This window comes from Gallus gallus, chromosome 2 (genome assembly GCF_016699485.2).
Source record: "Gallus gallus isolate bGalGal1 chromosome 2, bGalGal1.mat.broiler.GRCg7b, whole genome shotgun sequence".
Lineage (NCBI taxonomy): Eukaryota > Metazoa > Chordata > Aves > Galliformes > Phasianidae > Gallus > Gallus gallus.
Window position 1 is genome coordinate 40,353,581 of NC_052533.1, and position 21,216 is coordinate 40,374,796.

Below are 21,216 nucleotides of genomic sequence, written 5' to 3' on the forward strand. Positions count from 1 at the left end.
TTTTGGCTCTGTGTGAGCCAAAGTTTATAAACGGAGTGTCCTCTTTTCTGCGCAGTGAGCACACGAGAGAGGGCTGGAAACCACCTACGATTCCTCCGAGCATGAGACATCCGACTGAAAAGCCACTTCGCCGGAAAACGGGCACCGACACACTTAGCCAGGCGCCTGTCCCGCTGCCTCCGTGTGAGTACTTCCCCTATCTGTTCCCCGCACCATTACCAGCACCGCCGGACAGACGGGAGCATGGATCGGGTGCCCGCGTGCTGTAGGCGCTCAAAACACGGCGACAAGCGGGCAGAAGGTGAGCCTGCATTGTGCGGCGCTCACGGGACCGCCCGGTGAGAAGCAGCGTCTCAGCTCTCCGGATGGGTCACCATCACTGCGTGTGATGCTCTACGGGAGGCAGGAGTGGCACTGCCGGGGTGCGTGAGGGGCGGCCAACTCCACGGCCGTACCCTGAGCTTCAGAGGAGGCTTTGCACCTCCTCTTTCGCTCCTGTCGTCCTCTGCAGAAAGCGCTGCCCCTCGCATTCTAAACCCCGGCGCCGAGCAGCAGAGCCGTGCCGGCGGCGGCCTTTCACCTCAGCCGGGAGGCGAGAAAGGAGCGCGCCCCGTTCCGCCCCGTCGCGCCCCGAGGGCACTCACCGGCTGCAGGGCTTTGTGCGCCAGCCGCCAGCCCCGCAGGTGCCGCAGAGTGCAGCCGCAGCGGCGGCGGAGGGGCAGCTTGGCCTGCGGCTCGGTGGTCTCGTTGTAGACGCCGCCGTTCTCCATGGCCGCGCAGCCGAGCCGGTGGGAAGCGAAAGCAAAAGGGCGGCGGCTGGAGTAGCACGGCAGGGAACGGGAAGGCGGAGGCGCCGCCCCGCCCGCCAACGCTGAAACAAAAGCGCTTCCTGCAGGCCCCGGGCACGAGAGGAGGGGCGGGCGGCGGCGCGCCGCTCCGCTGCCCTGAGGGGGGCCCGACGGCAGCGTCTGCTGTCCTTTGCACGGGGACTGGCGCGCATCCCTGTGAACTTTCACCAGACGGCGGTGGGCGCGGCCCCAGAGCTCAGGGAGCGTTTGGACAGCGCTCTTAGGCGTGCGGTTTGGGTTTTGGGTAGTGCTGTGTGGAGCGGGGAGTTGGGCTCGATGGTCTTTGAGGGTCCCTTCCAGCTCGGGGTGTTCCAACCTGCTGCCATACGTCTGCACACGCCTACTTTCAAAGGCAGCTACAGCAATTAGTGCTGCATGGAAATAGATGAAGCCTTTTATATACTAGCAAAAGTGCACCACGTTCACTTTTATTAGCGTGTTATCCACAGAACTATTATGGTCCTTCACAGTCAGATTCAGATACCCTTTGCTAAGTATAATCTACTGATAGACAAGTGGCAGTTTGCTTTCTCGGCCTTAGTTTTACTCATGCTTTGTTTGAGCACAGCCCGTGCTGAGGGAGCCGAGTGAATGGTCAGACACTGCCCGTCTCAGCCCAGCAGCACAGCATGTGTGTGCAGCACCGACAGAGCTCAGGCACCGTTTGTGCCTGTTAGGAGCCACCGTACCCGGACAGGTAACACAACACAGAGCAGGTAAGGGCACCTGGACCATGCTCTGGGCTACTGTTTACTGTTTATCAGGGCTGTAAATGGGATCCCTCCCTGTAGGAAAACACAACCCGGAGGAACACTGCAGGTGGTGGTGCAGGTGTGTTTGTGCCATAAACAGTGCCTGTTGCAGGAGCTGGCTCTAGAGGCAAGTGAGTGGGCAAGCCCTGTGATTCCTCAGGCACAAGAGTTCCTAGTGAAATAAGGAAGGTATTGCCATGAGTGCACCACAGCTTCTGCTGGGGGTTGGGATGTGTCTAACGTAGTTCTGCATGCAGCACCCCAGGAGTACAGGGCTGAGCAGGTAGGTGTAGTGAATATTTACTCTTAGGGATCCAGAGTACTGCTGTGCTTTCATTGCTGGTTTTTACATTAGTAGGCTGTAAAGAAGGTTGTATTACAGAGGCTGGCACCCATTTTCTAAAGGAATTTTCCATTTTATTCTCTTTGTCGTTTATATTTCAAAGCTGGCTGAATGACCACAACACGTCCTATATGATGAGGCTACTTTTGTCTGAGGGAAACAAGGCTTAGGCAGATAGAAGCAGTTGTGAGTGCTCCTTATAAAGTATTCAGCACCATCTAAGGATACCTGTAGCTACTCCCAGTCCTGTTACCTACGTCCTAAGGCAGCCTTACAAAAGGGTGAACACAGACATTACTACTGAGGGCAGCTCTTGAAAGGAGCTGCTTCTGAAGGACCAATTGAAAAACTACACAAAGTTGACTAAAGATGAAATATATTGTAACCTTTTCCTACTTACTGCCATCTTCTAGGATTTATTTTTCCTGTTCAGGCCTTCAGCAGAAGTGTAAAAGCTGGCTTGCCATTTAAATCCTAGGTTATTTAGGGTGCTTGCTTTCTTTGTTTATAAGGCAAAGATCTTTTGGAAAGCAAAAGATCTCAAAAAATGGAAAGCCACAAAGATCTGTAACAGAAGGAATGAAAACCAGACAGCATAGGACCAGATACCTGAAAAATAATTACAGCATTTTGTTGTGCAAATGCTGCTATGCACACAAACTAGAGCTGTTCTTTACCCTTTCACCAGAACTGTCTTTCAAGTACAGCTTTAGAGTTCTCTCCCCTTTAAAGAGGGAACGCAGATCAAAACAGCAGTTGTGATACATAACTGTTTAATGCAAACAGCTGCAATTAGCTGGCTGTGATGTAATGGAAATCCCACTCCAGGTGGGCATCTATTCAGTTTCTTCTCTTTATGTACTGACAGAGTTTTCCAAAAATAAAGTCTTTCCTACTCATGCGACCTGTACCAGAATGGCAGACCCGAGCTGAAAGCAGGACACTGCAGCAGAAAGCAGCCCTGGAATTAGACTGTAAACTGCCACAACATCTCCACTCAGCCAAGGAGTGGGAGGTTGGTGGGAGCAGATTAGTGATGAGTGACCTAGTTTTCTCCCACGTTACATCTTCTCCAAAGATAACCACCACGGTGACCATAGAGAAGTACCTATTAAATGGAGAAAGCTACGTCATTAGGGGAGATTACAGTATAGCTTTATAACACGGATATCACTCCTCACCGCATTGAAAAAAATGACAAAAGAAGCACGACTTGAGTGACAAAGCAGTTGAATAAATGTCAGCCCCTGGGATACGGTGAGTACAGGCCAGGTATCATCCCAGCTTTTATGAAGTGAAGCCCTGGCGGACCTTTGGAACTAGCTTTGTACGATATTACAGAATTACCCAGATTAAGCTGAAACATAAATCCTTCACAGTCAAGATTAGCAGCAAGGCTCCCTCCCTTGGCCTGACTTCTCACAAATGAATTCTCATTTTCCCATGTTGAGAAATACAATTCTGTCTTTTTACTTGCCTTCAAGGAGGGCAAAAGAGAAGGAAGTATAAGAATAGGAAAGCAATTTAAAAGCCCAAACCACTAATGGAGGCAGGCTCCATTTCACTTGAAGAGTGATGAGGCAGACCACCACAGAACAAGTTGGGAAACTCCACAGAAGTCAGCCAGTCATAGGCACAGCTCTCCCCTGGTTTCGGTTCCCATGCAGACATCTGACAGCATTCTTTCACACAAGTGCTCTGTATGAGATGACCAGCCAGCCCTGGGAATCACAGAGCGAGGACTGCGACAAGCAAACTCAGACAAGACTTGCACACGTTGCATCTCCTGACTCTTGCTCAGCTCCAAAGGCTCTGCCTGGGCTCAGTGCTGCAGCTGAACTTCACTAAGCCTGAGCACTGTACTAACTAGCCACAGGGTGGGATTTTTAAACAGCCAAAGATCAGGAATCGGTATTTTTAACAGCTATTTCTGAGTCGCCTTCATGGCACAAGAATAAGTAAAATGCTCAGCTCTCTCCACATTTCCCAAATGCTGGGCTAGACTAATTTTCAGTACTGGTTTTCTGCAATGCATCTGCATAAGAAGAATCCTATAGCTATGACGTATTCAACAGCAAATGGTTCTACAGTTGCAAATTAAGATGCTTATATTTTGAAATAATGCTACTTATTTGTTATATTTGATTAAGGGACAACATACTTTCTGATTAAAGTGTTAGCCATACTTAATACAATTCACTCAGAATACTGAATAGTGGACTGGCACGTAGGGACCGCTCACCATTAATCAACTGTTCCAACTGCAGTACTTATAATTCTGCCTACGGTGGTGATTCAGCAAAGGTGACACACAGAGAAATGTGTGACCCACTGCTGAACAACTGCATGGAGTGAACTGACCTGGAAGGTGTGGCGGGACAAGCTTCCCATCAGGGATGCAGGGCATGCATCACCATCAGAACACTGGGAAGGCTAGACAATATATTAGAAGCCATCGAACTACATGGTTTGCCTTTTATTCTTTGTCTGTGGAGGCAGGGACCGGGGAAAACCTTACTAATGACTCACTCGAATTTCACTTCATAAAACGAAGTTCTAGAAACAGAAAATCACTTCTGCGTATTTAAAACTTCTAAATATATTTCTTCCCTATCCACCGCTAGCTGTTTGGTTTTTAAAGATCTTTATTATTGTTATTTTTTACAACAAGGCTAAGAAAGGACTTTTTCTACCTGGCCTTTCTATTCAACAGCATGGAAGTAGCCAGCTTCCCTACTTGAAGTTTAAATTCTCTTTAGGCTGCCGTCACTATCTACAGCCTGTTTATGCTGGTTGGACAGCTGTGAAACAGCAGATGAAGAAAGTGGAATTTACCAGAAGCAGCGTGCAAAGCAAGGCTCCGTGACAGAGGGCCATTTCCACTTCTTTCAGGCACCCGTTGGTGAAAACAATGAAAAGATGCTCGGAAAGGATACCTCTTCCTTACTCATTATTGTTCTTCCATGCCCTAAATTTTAAGCATGTGAGATTTGCGATGATCTCATTTCTAAAAGGAATAACAGCACCAGTAACATCAATTTCACTTCTAATCACTCCTGCATGCCTTTGATACCTTTAGTGTTACTTAGTAGAAGGCTTTGGCCTAGCACACGAGAAGAGCAGATGATGATTTTTCATAAAGTATTTCAAAATGTTTTGCACTATGAATACTGCAAAACCACTACACAGCACAGAAGTTACTTGGCACTTTTAGAGCTAGACCTGTGTAGTTAAGGAACCAACTACCAACAAAATAAACTCTTTTAGGGGATTTCCTTTCCACTATGTTCTTATATCAGTTCTTTGATTAGAGTGGTTGTAATAAACCTGCTCTGCAAATTTTAAGCCTGAAAATTTGGGGTAGGAGATCACTATTTCCAGATGGTTCTTAAATTTCAGCTGAAAACATGGCAGTCTCTGAAATGCATATATGACTTCTGAGTTATATGGACTAGCTACCATCCTAACTTCAAATTTCTAGTTATACACCCAAAATGTAAGCACCAGTCTGTTGGGTTGCAGTCTTTTCCACGGGGAGCAAACCTAATTTGGAATTTAAGATGACTAGCATCACATTCAAAATACAGAAGATGCACTTCATTAGAGGCTTCCTAAATAAGCTGGAGAAATAAAGGCTTTATTTAAAAAAATCCAAAACAAATAACAAAACTAAACTAAAAAAAAAAAACCAAAACCAACCAACCAAACAAAAAAAACCCCCTTAAACTCATTGAAGTTAGTTGGTAATTATTAGTATCAGGATATACTTTTTACACTTAGTATGTGACTATCAGTAGGAAAAGACCATGAGCTTGAAACACAACAGTGAAGGGATGCTCAACATTTGTGTACTGAAAGCTGAAGCCCTGACCTTGGTCAGCTGTCTAACGCAACACTTGATGATCTTTATGGTCCTTTTCAACCCAGGCCATTCTAACATGCTGGAGTCATCAGCAGGATTCTTGGTGTAACTAGTGTGCTTGCAGCAGAATCCACACGAGTGTGAGAAGCTAGTTTTACTCCTAGCAACAAACACAGCAGACTTTTATCCAGTTCCTCCTAGAAACAGTGCTGCAAGGAAGTTTAAATCTCTACCAGCAATACTATTCAAAGAGAAGTACAAGATAAAGTGTATTTTAAGATGTTTTACAAAACATCCTCAAATTTAGCTGTAAACAAAGAACACCGTGGCTTCAATGAAAGTTACTTAAATTTGAATGCAGAGAACACTTTATTAACTGATTACAGTTTTGATGACCAATCTTAAACCATAATTAATATGGGAAACATAGTGGGGGACATTAAGGCTGAGCCATATATATATAGACAAATCTGGATACTGATAATCTGTACATTTAACCTCTGCTTTTTCTTTATACATCTTTTATCAGTGTCTGAAATTAATCAAAGAAAACAACCAAAAACCGGCCAGTAATTTAAGGTCTTAGTCTGGAGTGAAATTTTTGCATGGGTTTTTGAATGCAGTATAGATCTCAGGGGAGATCAAACAGATTCGCAAACATGCTCCAAATCAAGCATTCAAGTATATTTGGAGTTTGTCGTTACAGTTTTGTGCAAGTGATTTTATTTTCCAACAACTAGTAGTAGTTCTCTCCTTTAGAGGTCTACGTTCTACTTAAGAGGGTATTAAAATAAACTAATAAGTTGGGAAATCAATATAAATTAAGTGCCTGTGGTGTGCATCAGCTTCCTGCTCTAAGCAACCTTTATCTGTAAGTGGACATACTTGCCAGTTTCACAGAATTACACTGACTTATCAACAAAACCCAGAAATTTATCTACTATTCTTGCACTGTGAACAGTAGTCCTACGTGATGTGATACCTTTTTTCACCTGTACAGCTCCCTTTTGTAAAGTTGGGCAACACATGAAAGAAAGACAGACAAACTGTTTGTGTTCTGAAACGATGTTTCAGTTCTTTAGTTCCAGTCACTGAAGGAAGAGGCAGAGGCAAGTTTGAATTACCCCAGAAAACTCAACAATTGGTTTTATTTGGTGTCTTCAAGATGCTTCACCTTCTGTGGGAGACGTAGGTGATGTAGGAGAAACCATTTCAGGCTTTCGTGAAATTCTGTCCAATTCTGCCTGAACATCTGTTAAAACTGGCTTCTGACCTACAAAAGAAATGCACATCACTCAGTGATGTTAATGAAACCGTTTGTGGAAAGCCTTTGTATCTTCAGTTCTCAAGAAGCATCTGCAAATCTGCCAAACAAAAAAGCCAAAGAAAAAACCAACCTGTTGTTACTACTCCAGGCAAATCCTAGAAATGTTACTCTGCAACCCAAAGCATGCAGTAAAGGCTTAAGGCCAAAAATCAACAGTAAAGGAACAAAAGCAATATAGTCACGTCCTGTATTTCAGATTTCTCAAAGTAACTTCCATAACTATATATGAAGTTGTGGGCATATGAAGAGTTAATGTAAAGTCTAGAAAATACACTTCGCTGTCTTCTATAAATTATGAATACTTCCCAATGATTTGCTGTATCAGCTGTATTTTGAAGTAATTCTGAATGGAAATCAGGAGTTTTACCACAGACCAGAGTCTGTTCCACAAACTTGGTCAGCTTAAGTTGACACTGCTGCTCAAGGTGCGTGCACACCCTCAGGTAGCAAATCCCTCACTCTCCTCACCTGCTTACCTCCCCCATAACTTGGGATAGCACAAACATGTATACACTCACAGTTAAACTTGACCCTACTTTGCAATACACCTTTATTTTTTTTTCCCCCTCCACCAGGTCACTTGTTACACTTACTCCCGTCTTGCATGCATCTAGCTTTAAAGGAATCACTATCAGACATTTCTGACGAATACTAAACATGCTGTCGAAAGAAAATACTAAACTGATTGACTGCTGAAGCCACTCAGTCAAAACCTTCATCAGATCGGAGCTATACCACTGGCAAAAGGAAGTTTAAAAAAGTATTAAAAAGTTAAAAAGTACTGAAGTCATTTTAACACTGATGATATAGATACACATTACTTTGAAACGAAGTCCCAAAGTATCTGAATAATATTAAAATGGATTATGGCATAAGCTGCTTAAGCAGCTACAAGGGAAGGTTTTCTTTGATTCTCTGAGCCATAAGAAGGGCAGGCAATACTGAATCACTGTGAGAATAAACAGGCATAGCCAATGAAACATGCAGTTAAAGGTAGCAGTGCTCCTACTTCCAATAAACTACATTGAATGATGCACAACTCAGTCTAAGTTGTGAGCTGATCTTTTTAGCATACCTGACTTTTTTGCTGATGGTGGTAGATTGCTGCCAGTACCTCCAGCGCTGCCACCGCCAGGACTGCCACCAACACCACCAGGGCCACCAGGGGAACCAGTTTTCTTACTCAACAGACTATTGAAGAAGTTCGCCAGGACTCCCTCACTGGTAGCTCCAGCTACAAGGAGACAGGAGTGGGGGGGAAGACAAAAGAAGAAACAACCATCCAAACATTGTCCAAATAAATAGCAATTCAATATTTCAGTTATGCTAAATAAGCTCATTAAAGAAAGGTACTTCCCCAAATTAATTTTTGTCCCCAGAAAGTAAAAGGTACCTTTCATGTTGGGATCAATTTTTTTGGACCCAGCAGGGATAGGTGTAACGCTGGCAACGTTGGATGTTACGGATCTATTTGGTGTCCTGGGAGATCCTCCAGGAACTCTCGGTGAGGCATCCTGTGCAAAGAAAGAGGAGAAAATTAAAAGAAGTCTTCCAAAGAATCGAATCGTGCACTGTAATTGCACGTGAAATTAAGCACCTGCTTCTCAGTTCTACTTCTTTAATAACGTAGTTTCCCTCACAACTGAAATGAGGCAGGAATAGATTTTCTTTAGGTATTTTTTTCCACACTTATGACATTATTACAAATATTAACTTCAGTGCAACTGAAGCACTGCTGAAGATTCCCCCCAGGCACCTCAATGAGAGAGGTGAAGCTGTTATTTTATAGTTCCTCTGACTATGGTGAAAACTGCACTGATGAGATTGTAGAGGACCTAAAATCAGCTTCTTGGAAAGACAACACCACATGCCACCAATTATGTGGAAAGGACTAAGGGCAGTCCAAGGAAAAAACAAACAAATGAGCAAAAAAACTCCAATGAAATAAACCCCTCAAAACATTACTCAATTCTTCAATGATAATGTATGTTTTTGTAAAATTGCAGTTCATCTAAAAAAATTTGAAGTCATCTCTAAAAATTTACATGCTCTCTATTAAACTTCTTACTTCCTAGTTAGTTTGAATTTAGACATCATAACTCTCACTTAACCATATATATATATAAAGATATATATAATAGATAATATATATTATATATCTTTTATATATTATATATACATATACACAAATCTCTCTCTCTCTCCCTCTATATCTATATCTTTTTCCCCCCAGAGTTTCAATATTCCTAGAGTGACAGCACCAAATTTTGGACATAAAACTCACCAAAGCAATTCAGCTGACATACAGTTTGCTCCCTGGCACACTCTTAGGATGGAAAGGGTAGTCAAGTAACTGTTTAGATGCACTCTAACATATGAAAAGTAAAGCCACAGCATTTAGCCCTTCCTGCCAATACAAGTTGTCATGCCTAGCTGTAAAGAAGTGTCATCATTTTAGAGCAGTGTGAGAAACAGGCTTTAAACACCATGTAGTTTACACAAATAAATGGTTCAAAACTATTTGCGCATGCAGTTAAGAAACAAACAGCCCTCAAATACAGGTGATGGTATTGGAAATACTTGTAACTACTAACCACTGGCCTTCCTGCAGCAGTAGGTGGTTGCTTTGCCAGTTGCGACTGCAAGAAAGAAACAAACAACCAATAAAGCCATGTATTATTAGACATCACAAAACTTTCTGAAGAATCTTGTTAGATAAAACATTGGCCATTTGTTTCATGAACAGAACATTACCTGCTGCTTCATAAGAAACACTTGGTCATCTTCTGCAACAATTTCTTTCTCGTGAACAAACTGCAAGGTAAAAGAAAAGAAAAAACCACTAATGCCAGGATCTGCAGGAACACAACATAAGGTGTAGGATACACAGTATCTGTTCACAGATGCACACTCTCCAATTCATGTTGTTACCTTATCCTGGACTAAGCCTGGTGTTACTTTCAGTAACTTTTGCACTAGGATGAGGTGGTATAAGAAATAGAAACATCTTAGATCCCAGGTCTACACAGGAACTCACCAAACACAAGCTTTACCAAAGCAAGCATGGCAAATACCAAAGTTCATAATCTGCAGTATATAAGCACGCAAAAAGCTTGCCAGTTACATTTCCCTTGGACTCTTAGTACTCAACACATCAGTGTATGTCTTGGTTGAGGATTACAGCAAAGACACAGCGTTAAGTTTTCTCAGCTGAAATAACTCACACTTGGAAAACGATCACTTCCAAATTCTTAACTTTGCTAGAAAGAAGGCAAATATTTCTGTGACTCAATAACTTCTACATATACACACGGTCCACTTTGCTGGCATTTTGTTCAATCTCTCCATGTTTTTCATACAGTTCAGCCTTTTTCTTAAACGGTATGAGAGAGGAAATACACCAAAAAGTTCTGAACATACTGTATAAGCTGGAGGAGAGGTATACAAAACACTAAGAAAACGTTGAGAGCAAAATGAAAAGACAAAATAAGCAAAAATAAGTTCATCATAGTCTTGGAAGCAAAGCTCCAAAAGCTGATGGGGAGATAAGCAAATAAAAAGCTGCCAAAAATATTAGCAAAATGTATCCCATTTTTAAAACATCTCATTTTACCTTTCTGACTGGTGGTTTTCTTATGCTGTCTTCAAAACTGTCTTCTGCTTTTAGTGTTTGAAAGTTCTCATGCAAGATGCCAATCTTCTTGTCGTTATCCCAACCTGCAGGACTAGAAAGAAAGATCATTTGGCTTTAATTTTCATCATTTCTTCAGGTTATTCTTGAATGCAGTTCTCATCTACATGGAACTGAATGCCCAGAAAGTTGTCATCATTTCCTTTCTTCTGTGCAAGGGGGTTATTGAGCAGTACAGGTAGCTGCAGACAGGGACTGGTTCACCATAAATGAGAGGAAATGTCCCTTGCTTTATCATTTCTCTTTGAGGCAGTATTTGTTATCTCAGCCTCCCTGCCTCTCCAAATCCCCCAGCTCATCACACTGTTACACTCATCTTTCAAAGACACGGGACAAAAAAGGCTCTGCAGTCCTGTACAAATATACGTTGTAGTCACATACACACAACAGTGCAGATAACTTACATAAATACTGCATCTTTTTCCACAACAACAGCTGGAACATTGAAAGGAAACCCGTACAACTTCTGGACTATATATTTATAGACTAAATCAATGTTTTTGTTCTCCTTTACCGAAGTGTAAATAAGCGCAGCCCCATCTGAGTACAATTGTTAAAGAAAACTCCATTTTAGTGGTTAGTAAGAAAAGGGAAAATGACCCACTTTTGTTGTTTTAAAGGTTATCTCCTCTGAAACATTTAAGATGGATACAAAATTGAAATAGGTCAAACAACTTCCAATGCTATTCTTTGTAATAAGCTATTTAAGAATTTAAGTCTCTCTTCCTGCATATATTTTAAGGCAACTCATCTGTTGCTTTTTGACTAAAGGCTCTTCTCACTTTCAAAGCCCATAATACCAATAGCTTCACTATGATGTCTTTTAAACTGCTTTTGCTTTCAGTGAATGAAAACTTTCATGCCATATCCTTATCTCATCATTCTCCCATCCTGCAGGACTACACAGAGATGTGACACAGATACTACAGCATTAACATCAGTAGCTCCAAGTATACAAAAGGTCTTTCACTTTCCCAGCTGGGTTTTTCAATTTCGGGACCAAATATTACAGAGTGATCTCCTTTCAAAGGAAGGTAAATGGGTTGTGCTCTACGTTAGTACTAAAGAGAGTGATTATTATTCCCATACAGTTCAGTATCAAAGGAAGATTATTTACACACAGGATTAATAAAAGCAGCAAGGGAAGTTTCAAGTAGTTTTCACTTTGATATTATAAAAATGCCCCAAACCCTAACCAGTTTCTACATAGATGAAATTCAAATTCTGAAAGCGGTAAGTAATCTAACAAGATCTGATTCCCATTCAGTGACATTCAGAATAGAGTTCTAAGTTGCATATGGCAATTACACGGACTAATTCCTACTCATCTTTCATATTCCTTTTCTTCGTCTACAGAACTTACTGAAATTATCTGTAATTTCATTTTGAAAAACTAGATCCAAAGGAGGTGCCATCACAGTACTTTAATGAGATCTCATGGTTTTGAACTACCTTTCAATCTGTTAATTGTTGTCTTCCCAGGAGTATTTAGACTTCCACTTACTACAGCACACATTATGATGACACAATGAAGGCACATTATTGGCACCTAAAATCTATATTTGAGCACACCTAGCTACCTAAACAACTTTTTATATATAGCATAGTGACAGTTCATGTATGTTGAGCCTACTAACAGAAAAGCCAGGGAATCTTTCCCACAGCAATTCGTATTTCCTTTCTTCCCTCATCACCTTATCCTGTGGGATTACTGAACACTGAAGACACCACATATCTGGTCAAAAAGAACAACATCTTATAGGCATCTGAAATGATTTCATGCTAAAATGAATTATCTTCTTGCTATTTTAGGGAGGTTGTTGGTTAAGACTTGCTGATCTAGGAACTGATTCTTCAGTATGGAAATGGCAAGGAAAGAAATTTAAAGTAAGGGGACATGGCAGACTCTTGCATATCTGTAATGAATTAAAATTATTCAACAGAATGAAGAAATATTTAACCCAGCACTGTATGTAGGGAATAACCAAAGCTGACATCCAGACACAAGGAAGGAGTTGTGTACAGTTCTGGTAGAGATGCAAGTATTCTTTTAAGCTGGTCACAATTAATGTAAAAAAAGCTTTGAGTCCTTATTGCCTTTATGATGTGTTTAAGGATACACTGTAAGCAAAACCGTCTGATATGTGACTGAATGAAGTCGAAGTGTTCATCTCTGTAGTCATGCTCTTTTTCCAGAACACTGATGGCATCGCACTGTTAAAATAAGCACAGAATTAATATACCACTTCCAGCTATCTGTTGAAATAGCAGTGCTGCTGCACCTCCTGTTCACAACTGGGCCATAGGAGGCGAAGCGAAAAAACAAAAACCTCCTGAGATTGTTTAGAAACATAAAATCTTTAAAAAGATAACTATCTATCTATATATATGCACTTTGGCATGCACATATCATGGGCTGCATTAAACTGAGAGTTAAAGTGTTTGCCATTTTCCATTCTCTTCCCAACTGCAACCACGTTATGCAATAAATCAACATCTCTATTGAACACCGATCCATTGAATACAACCATTTTCTGCACAATGCTTTTACATGCTGTGCTATCACAGGGCATAGTCTTTTTGTCTGGCTACTTGCTAGCCCTTTGCAAAGGTAAGCCAAAGCAAGAAGCATGGGGATGAGAAGAAAAAAATAATGGTTGTGGTGAGGGAAGAATAATGGAGAATCAGGAGGTGAGAAAAAAACTACACAGGTGCTTTTCAAATGAGAGGGTCAGCCTTCTCTACAAGTAACAGCATATGCATCAAAACGTTTATTCTTTCACTGAGGGCAAGCAGAGGCTGCAGATGCAGTATGCTTAATGCCAATGAGAACTGAAAAGCCATGAGGGAATGGCTTTTCAAGAATGACTTTTTCAACAAGAACCATGCTACTTTCTCTCTAGACTAAAAGTGTGAAGTATTTAACAGAAACCAAATCAGGTCACAGAAACACCCTAAGAGCTGAGCAATGTTAGCAGAGCAGCACTCTACTAGCTAGCACCCTGAAACTTATTTTCCTTCACATTAAAAGAAAAAAAAAAACAAACAGAAGTTTTTAAAAATCCAAACCATTAGTTGCAGAATATAGAACGGCTCTGTAAATTAAAGGGAATTTCAGTTGCTTACTGACTAGCTCACTTCTGAGAGCAAAACCAGACATATTAACTACCTGAAAACTGGTAACACCACAGGAAATACTACACCCAAATTAACATGCAATTGGGGCTTCCAGAAGATTCCCAACCTTCAACATAAAACCTATAAGAATTCTTATCCAACGTATTCAGAATGAATTTAGAACCACGAGTTTCCCACCCCAAATCCACAATTTACAGCATCCCCTTAATAAAACATACAAAAAACCTAAAATGTGAAACAAACCTTTGTACAAACTACTACTACTGGAATGCCTAAGTTACATGTTAGTGTATCTGCACCCAGGGGTAAAATCACACTGTCATCTTTGTCTTCCTGTAATGAAGTATTTCTTCTCTGTGGAGAAGCTGGGAAATCCTCGCCTGGTTCTACATATTCCTGGAAGTCTCTTACCACTGAAAGTAAAAAAAAATTATATTAAAAAATCATCTACTTCAGTATTGATTTCCACTGCCATTGATCTCTAGTACTGCTGACAGTATAGCACTTCTGCTTCTGTAGGCTGAAAGAATTGAACAAGCAGCAAACGCCGCTCATTTATTTGGATAGGCAGAAGAGCATGGCCAGTTCTAAGTGTCCACGAGGACAACATTAACCCATTTTGATTTTTAGCACTGCAGAAGAACCACTAGGCAGTTTCTATTAGCTATTATTGCTTGATAAATCTCCTAAGGAGCCAAGTTCCCTTGCATTGTTCTTGGTGAAATTAACAAAAATCTGTTAGCATAAACAGCAGCAAGCCTTACACATATCATTTGGTTTGACCTAAAAGTCTCTTAACTTCTCTATACCATGAATCTAAACTAGTAATAAACAAACAAACAAAAAAATTAGTTATTAACTAGATTATTAAGTAGTAATACGTTAAATATTTGGCATGATTTTACAACAGATCAGATGCTACTTAAAGTTTAGCAGGGAAGGCAACTCAGAATCCAACAAGAATTAGAAAGAAAAAAAAAAAGAGACAAGGTTATAAGTGTAACTTTTGTTAAGTTCTGATGCAAACGCCCAAGCTCTAATTACAAGGTCACTTCATGTGCTTCCCACCAGGGACGCAGTATCAGGCATCAGATGTTTGTACCGTTCACATCAAGTGTCTCATTTCACCCAGCAGAAAAAGGATTCTATCCCAAACCACCCCCATTACTTTTACATGAGCAGCACTGCCTGATTCAGCTAAAAATCCAGGCAGCAAGATGACTTAGCTGAATCACACAGCTGAATCACACACACAGCAGCTCACTACTCCAGTACTTTCTCACTGCTTTGTCCTGATTTGCCTTCATCCATCCCTACCTTTTCTAAACTGATTGAAGGCCTGAGTTCATATGTAGGAAAGCACTGGGTGAATTAACAGAACACGGAGTTATCCAGCACCCAGCATAACGGTGCATCAGGCTGAAATTATTCAGCTCTTCTACCCAACATTCAGAATAAAAAAAGCACATGTTCAGATTATCATCTCTACTTCAACAGTTGATTGAGGCTCTTATTAAGGCAATGCTGCTCCTTCAGTCTGGTCTGAGAGCCTCCCAAACTGATTGCATTTTTAATCCTGAGCTCTCACCAGGATATGCCAGCAACTCAAGGGAAGAAAAGAGATTAACACACTGTATCAACTCAGAGACCTTGGAATATAATCTCAGGTCTCCCTTAGAGGCACAGTTACAGTGATCAGTCTATGAGGTTTCGTTGGACACAGCTGAATTCACTAACAAGAGCTGTTGCAGCCCTTCACATACAGCTGCTGCATCCCCCCAGTGCATTCCCAAACCAGCCTTCATTTCCAGAGAGTCCATGTCTGAGTAGAGTTCAGCTGCTTAAACTAGAAGACACAGTGAGGAGCCTCCAGAAGACTCCACACCCAGTAGATTTCAGTCCCATTAGCAAGTTAGATCAGCTCAGAGGAGTCTCTCCTGAGCAATGAATCTGATACAGGAATAGAACAGAAATATATAGCCAAAACTCCAGCAAGACTCCTCTGTCTCCTCATTCCAGGCTGCTTCCACAAAGCAATGCATGAATTCACATCACAATTCATATCTAAATTACGTCCAGGGCTCCTATTATGCCTTGCACACATACATTAACATTTCTAATGTAGTTGACCAGATGATACTATAAGAACAAAACAGCAAACAAAACTTTTAATGAGTAGTTGCTTTTCTTGACTCAATCACTTCAACTTTCTGGATTTTGTAAGATTTTGCTATTCTGTTCAGTCAGTCGGTAAAGAAGCAAAGCTACCATCTCCACAATTTTGATAGCAAAGATGTTGCATCCCTACTTTCATCCAGTAAACCATACCCTGAAACTGGTGGTGATTTTAATACACACCCTTCCCCCAGCAAAACAAAATGACCAACACTCAAAAGCACTCTTCTCCCCCTCCTAATTTTCCACAATAAGAATTTAAGGTGACTCCCAAGAATGACACTCCCCTTGGAATAATCTCTTAAAAGAAAAGTAAGCTGTTGCCTTACTGCCCATTTAATCACAGCACAGCTACAACTTGGAAGAACGTAACCATTCAGAGACCAACTTCAGACTTCAGTAAATAAAGTTTTAATCACACTGTTTGGTGTTGACACACAGCCTTCCCAAATGCTCGCTTCCTGTAGTAATTCAGAGAGGTGAAGGGGCGAGGTTCATGATTCAGTACCCTGAGTGAAGTACGATGGCTGCCCAAAGCTAGCAGGTGCTATGGCACTAGCAAGTTCAGGCAGACAGTTCAAGGAATTCTGCAATAACCTTGTGTTCTGCATATTTAAGTTAAAAAGAGATGAAAATGATAGAGCATATTCATGCCAAAAAACCAAACCAAAACACACACAGCTGCATTCTTGTCAAGAATAACTTCAACATATACACTTTAGTTAAGCACAGAACAGACCCAAAATTATCTAGCCTGACTGATTACGGGAAGAAGTAAAAGACTGATGCAGTGTAAAAGGTTAAGATCTGCCTTTAAAATAATTAAATATAAAATAGAAAGCCATTACGTTTTTTTTCATTTGATAAATCTTACCTAGAAAAATCTCTAGGAAACAAGACTAAATTCAACCTAGTTTGCTTGATCTGGAACTCCTGATTTTAAGCCACCTTTACAATAGAGAAAAAGACTGCAATGGAGAGATTAAGTTGTGCAGAAAGCATTAAGCATACTTGATTTAAGTGGAATCCTAAATATCTGCAGAATACTCACACTTTTGCTCCATTTCTTTCATTTCTTCAGGAGGAATTTTTAACTTGTCAATGTGTTCTCTTACAACACTTGCCCATTTTTGCAAAGAATCCATTGCAGTCCAAGGCCTTGACATGTCTACTACCAACATAATTAGAGTGTCCTTTAATGAGTTTGCCTCCATTGCAAATTTAAGAAGACCTTTGTGATACAGGTCACCATCCAAAATCCGTACATTGCATCTCGTTTGGTCTAGAACAAAAGAAGAAACATTTTGAGATTCACTTGCAACAGTCCACTCCATAAGAACTATTACATTTTCATTAGGCATGTAAAATACAAGTCAAGAAAATAAAGAAACATGTTTTAATCAGTCAGCTTAACACACACACAACAGCAAACTGCAGCTTGTGGAGAGCCCTTGCCCCTCAGAAACACTGAAGTTTGAAGAATTCAGTGTAATGGCCATAACTGAAGATCTTGAACACAGTACCTGGAGATGAAAACTCAGAGACAAAATTAAATATTTCCAACATTAATCTTCACCATTTGAGAGGGAAAATGGTTCTCCTGGAAAAGCAACGTAGAAGGGGGAGTTTTGAAGGGGAGATGGCAGTCTTTAACAGCTGAGCAGCCAAGGGCTGAAAAGGGATGGCTGAATTCATTCAATGTGATGTGCATATATAACTCTGTATCTTGGCCATCAGAACACTGATGCAGAACTGCAAGTTTCTGTCACAGGCTTTAATGATTTAGATGGAGAGTGAACAGGCAAGAAAGTTATTCTTCAGATTTGCAGAAGGATGGTCACAATGCAAACAGGACATCCTACTGCTTCTTCCACCAAAACAGTGTACTCCTGCACTCAGAAACACTTACCTTCTGAAGTAAATGAAAAGCTAGCGATTCAAAATTAGACAGCATAATATAATTACATTTTGCCTTCAGGTAAATTTTCATTGCTTGATACAGAAACTCTGAGGAAGACATTCAAAACCAATTCTTAACCGTGTGATGTCAAGCCATTTTTGAGACCAATAGCCAGAGGTGGAAGTCAAAAAAATAGGTGATTTCAGAAGGAAGAAGGAACTGACTTCTATTTCTCCTTCAACCCGCATTTGTTTTCATAGCACGGAGAAGTCATTTTTACCCCCAAGTACTTTCGTATGTTCTTATTCACATTCAGCTGCTTCTAAGCAGTGCCTCTAGGTAGTTCAATATGCTTCATCAGCTAGTTGTGAGACCCCACCTGCAGTACTGCATTCAGCCCTGGACCTCAAAATAGGCAGTATATGGATCAGGTAGAGTGCGTCCAGAGGAGGCCACGAGGCTGGAGCATCTCTCCTATGGAAAGAGGCTGAGAGCTGGGGTTGTTCAGCCTGAACAAGAGAAGGCTGTGGGGAAACCTTATAGTGACATTCCAGTACCTAAAGGGTCCCTACAGGAAAGATGGGGAGGGACTTTTTATACAGGCATGCAGTGATAGGACAAGGAGCAATGGCTTTAAACTGAAAAAGGAGAGATTTAGGTTACATGTTAGAAAGGAATTCTTCACTCAGAGTGCGATGAGGCAATGGAAAAGGTTGCCCAGAGAAGCTGGGGATGCCCCATCCCTGGAGGGGTTCAAGGCCAGGCTAGATGGGGCTGTGGGCTGACTGGTCTAGGGGGAGGTATCCCTGACCACAGCAGGGGTGTTAGAACTCACTGGTATTTAAAGGTCCCTTCCAACCCAAACTATTCTATAAAACAGTGCATAAACAGTCTACAAACTCCTTGCCTCGCCCTTTCCCCCTCAATTTAAGCATCAGTGTGGAATTAAGCATTCCACAGGTGCAGATATCTGTAGTGTGAGTCTTAAACACATTTTCCTCTAGGTTTGACAAGCACACTTCTGCCTACCATCCATTCGGAATGTTGCAAAACACTGCTTTTCTTCTGGCCTTTTAACTGGTTCCTCTCCTCCCCGTGCCTGGTCATTCATGAAATACGTAAAGGAAATCAGAATGAGAAACCTCATTATAACAAATTGCTTGTGGACTGAACTGGCCTACTACTGAAAAAGATAACCATCCCATTCTCGTTCTAAACATCACAATACTGAACCACTACTTTGGTTTAAAGTATTATTAGAAACTTACCATCTCGATCTTCATCATGCACATTCAAATACAAATACTCCATGCCTCTTCCTTTTTTGTATTCCTCGATTCCTTGAATTTTTCCTATTAAGCTAGTTTTACCTGCTCCATCCTCACCTGGAGAGACAGAAATTAGATAACACTCAATCTTTAAACTCAGCTACGTTTAAAAATCATTTGTGGCAAGAAGGTAACATTCTTTAACAAGACAACTGAGCTCATTAAATGTTCAAAATATAGAGGGCTTTGCCCAACTCATCCATTTGTTTAAAGTGCGTGCTTCATCTTCAGGTCTCATCTCTGATTAGTTATAAAGGCAGTTATGACAGTACCTATCCTTTTTGAATTAAGTTTTTATACATATTTAACAAGCTAACTTAACACCTGAAACAATTTCAGCCTTTCACGTGTAACCAAAGTGGTAACAGTCTTTCTGAAGTAGAGGTCCAAGTGAGAGTAAGTTTGTCACACAATCAAAAGAATACCATTGACAATTCTCCCCAGTAAAACAGGGCAGAACGCCAAACTGAATAGGGCAAAACTGTTTCCTTACAGTTTTATGAGTTGGTCTCTTTGAATCTTTTCTACAGGTCTGAAGAAGCTTTAAAGGAGGTGAAAAACAGGAAACTATTGTCGTACATTCTGACAGCCTGCAGTCCAGATCCATTGATCCCACTCTTAATGCCCACTTATTCTCTTCAAAGATCCCTCCAAAGGGACCTCAGATTGACAGGGAACCTTACACCATAAGCACACTATAACTGCTCAACTGCTGCCAAAGACTCTTCTTGAAAATCTTCTTAGTGCACATCCTACAGCTGGAAAACTTCATGCACCATTTTTCAAGTCCGAAAGAGTAACCTAAGTACATCTGTACATAGATCAGGGTTTTGCTTCTTTAATTTGATTAAGTGATGAGCACATTTGACAGGCTGAGAGAGCTGGGGCTGTTCAGCCTGGAGAAGAGAGGACTCCAAGGTGACCTGAGAGCAGTCTTGCACAGGTTGCACAGTGATGTGGTTGATGCCCCGTCCCCGTTGACTTTCAAGGTGAGGCTGGAGCAGGCCCTGGGCAACCTGATTAGCTGTGGTGTCCCTGTTCATTGCAGGGGATTTGGGCTTGTTGGCCTTTAAAGATCTCTTCCAACTCAAAGGATTCCGATTCTATGATAAGAGTTACTGAAGACGCAGATTAGTAACTTCCCAGAGCTCACTCACAGGTTACAAAACCAAAGATAATAACAGGTTCCTAAGTACCTTATCAGCTTTATGCCAAAAAGAACATTTTTTTCAAGTCTCAACAATACAGTGAAAGTATAAGCACTACATAGAAAAGAAAAGAGTGCAAGGGCAATAATTTTCACTGTTGCATATAAGGATGAATTTTCCCTTTAGAGGAACTTGGCCATCATCCTCTAGATGAATATTATACCTAGATTAATAAGAGCACAGAAACAGCCACAGAAGACAGCAGAAAAATCATACTGTTAGACTGATGTTGAATTTTCCCAAGCAAAATGCCCAAGGTTGCTGTAGGAAATATCAATGTAGAGTTCAGCTTCAGATCTGACCAATAGTCTAGAAGCTACCAGAAAGCATAATGCTATTTCCTCTAAGTAACCCAGAAGACTTGACAACAGAATGAAAAGGCATTTAAAACAAAGTGAAAATAAGACCAGAACAAAAAAAGAAGTTATGTCAGTTAAACTTGAAGTTTGTTTGGGAAACTAGTCTGCGACGTCCTTAACTTTATTAAGTCTGGGCACACCTAAGAAAACACAATTACCTGTAATTTTAACTAAATGCTGGAATGCACAGTGAGTTTCTATTCACACAAGTTTTTCCCTTTCCTGTCTGAATATTCTCTTAAATAAGACATTCTGCCTGAAAAGTGAACAGTTTAAGCCTCTTCA

The 21,216-nt window shown here is 41.1% G+C and overlaps 2 protein-coding genes and 1 long non-coding RNA gene across 3 annotated transcripts in view; 1 reads left to right on the top strand and 2 right to left on the bottom strand.

The window, feature by feature from the left end:
- Positions 1–811, bottom strand: part of CMTM6 (CKLF like MARVEL transmembrane domain containing 6) — a 13,233-nt gene extending 12,422 nt beyond the window's left edge. Inside the window, exon 1 of the mRNA XM_025148025.3 lies at positions 645–811. Coding sequence (XP_025003793.1) covers positions 645–770 — 126 coding nt within the window. The 5' untranslated portion in view covers positions 771–811. The remainder of the gene's footprint in view (positions 1–644) is intronic.
- The window catches only part of LOC121113112, an 18,283-nt gene extending 4,367 nt beyond the window's left edge, over positions 1–13,916 (top strand). The window contains exon 2 of the long non-coding RNA XR_005857834.2: positions 56–13,916. This is a non-coding gene — a long non-coding RNA (uncharacterized LOC121113112). The remainder of the gene's footprint in view (positions 1–55) is intronic.
- Positions 6,151–21,216, bottom strand: part of DYNC1LI1 (dynein cytoplasmic 1 light intermediate chain 1) — a 22,358-nt gene continuing 7,292 nt past the window's right edge. Inside the window, exons 3-13 of the mRNA NM_001167737.2 lie at positions 19,305–19,421; positions 17,188–17,418; positions 14,205–14,374; positions 12,944–13,037; positions 11,228–11,363; positions 10,746–10,857; positions 9,887–9,946; positions 9,727–9,771; positions 8,526–8,646; positions 8,208–8,366; positions 6,151–7,078 (exon numbers count right to left, since the gene is read on the bottom strand). Of these exons, the coding sequence (NP_001161209.1) occupies positions 6,966–7,078; positions 8,208–8,366; positions 8,526–8,646; positions 9,727–9,771; positions 9,887–9,946; positions 10,746–10,857; positions 11,228–11,363; positions 12,944–13,037; positions 14,205–14,374; positions 17,188–17,418; positions 19,305–19,421 (1,358 nt within the window). The 3' untranslated portion in view covers positions 6,151–6,965. The remainder of the gene's footprint in view (positions 7,079–8,207; positions 8,367–8,525; positions 8,647–9,726; positions 9,772–9,886; positions 9,947–10,745; positions 10,858–11,227; positions 11,364–12,943; positions 13,038–14,204; positions 14,375–17,187; positions 17,419–19,304; positions 19,422–21,216) is intronic.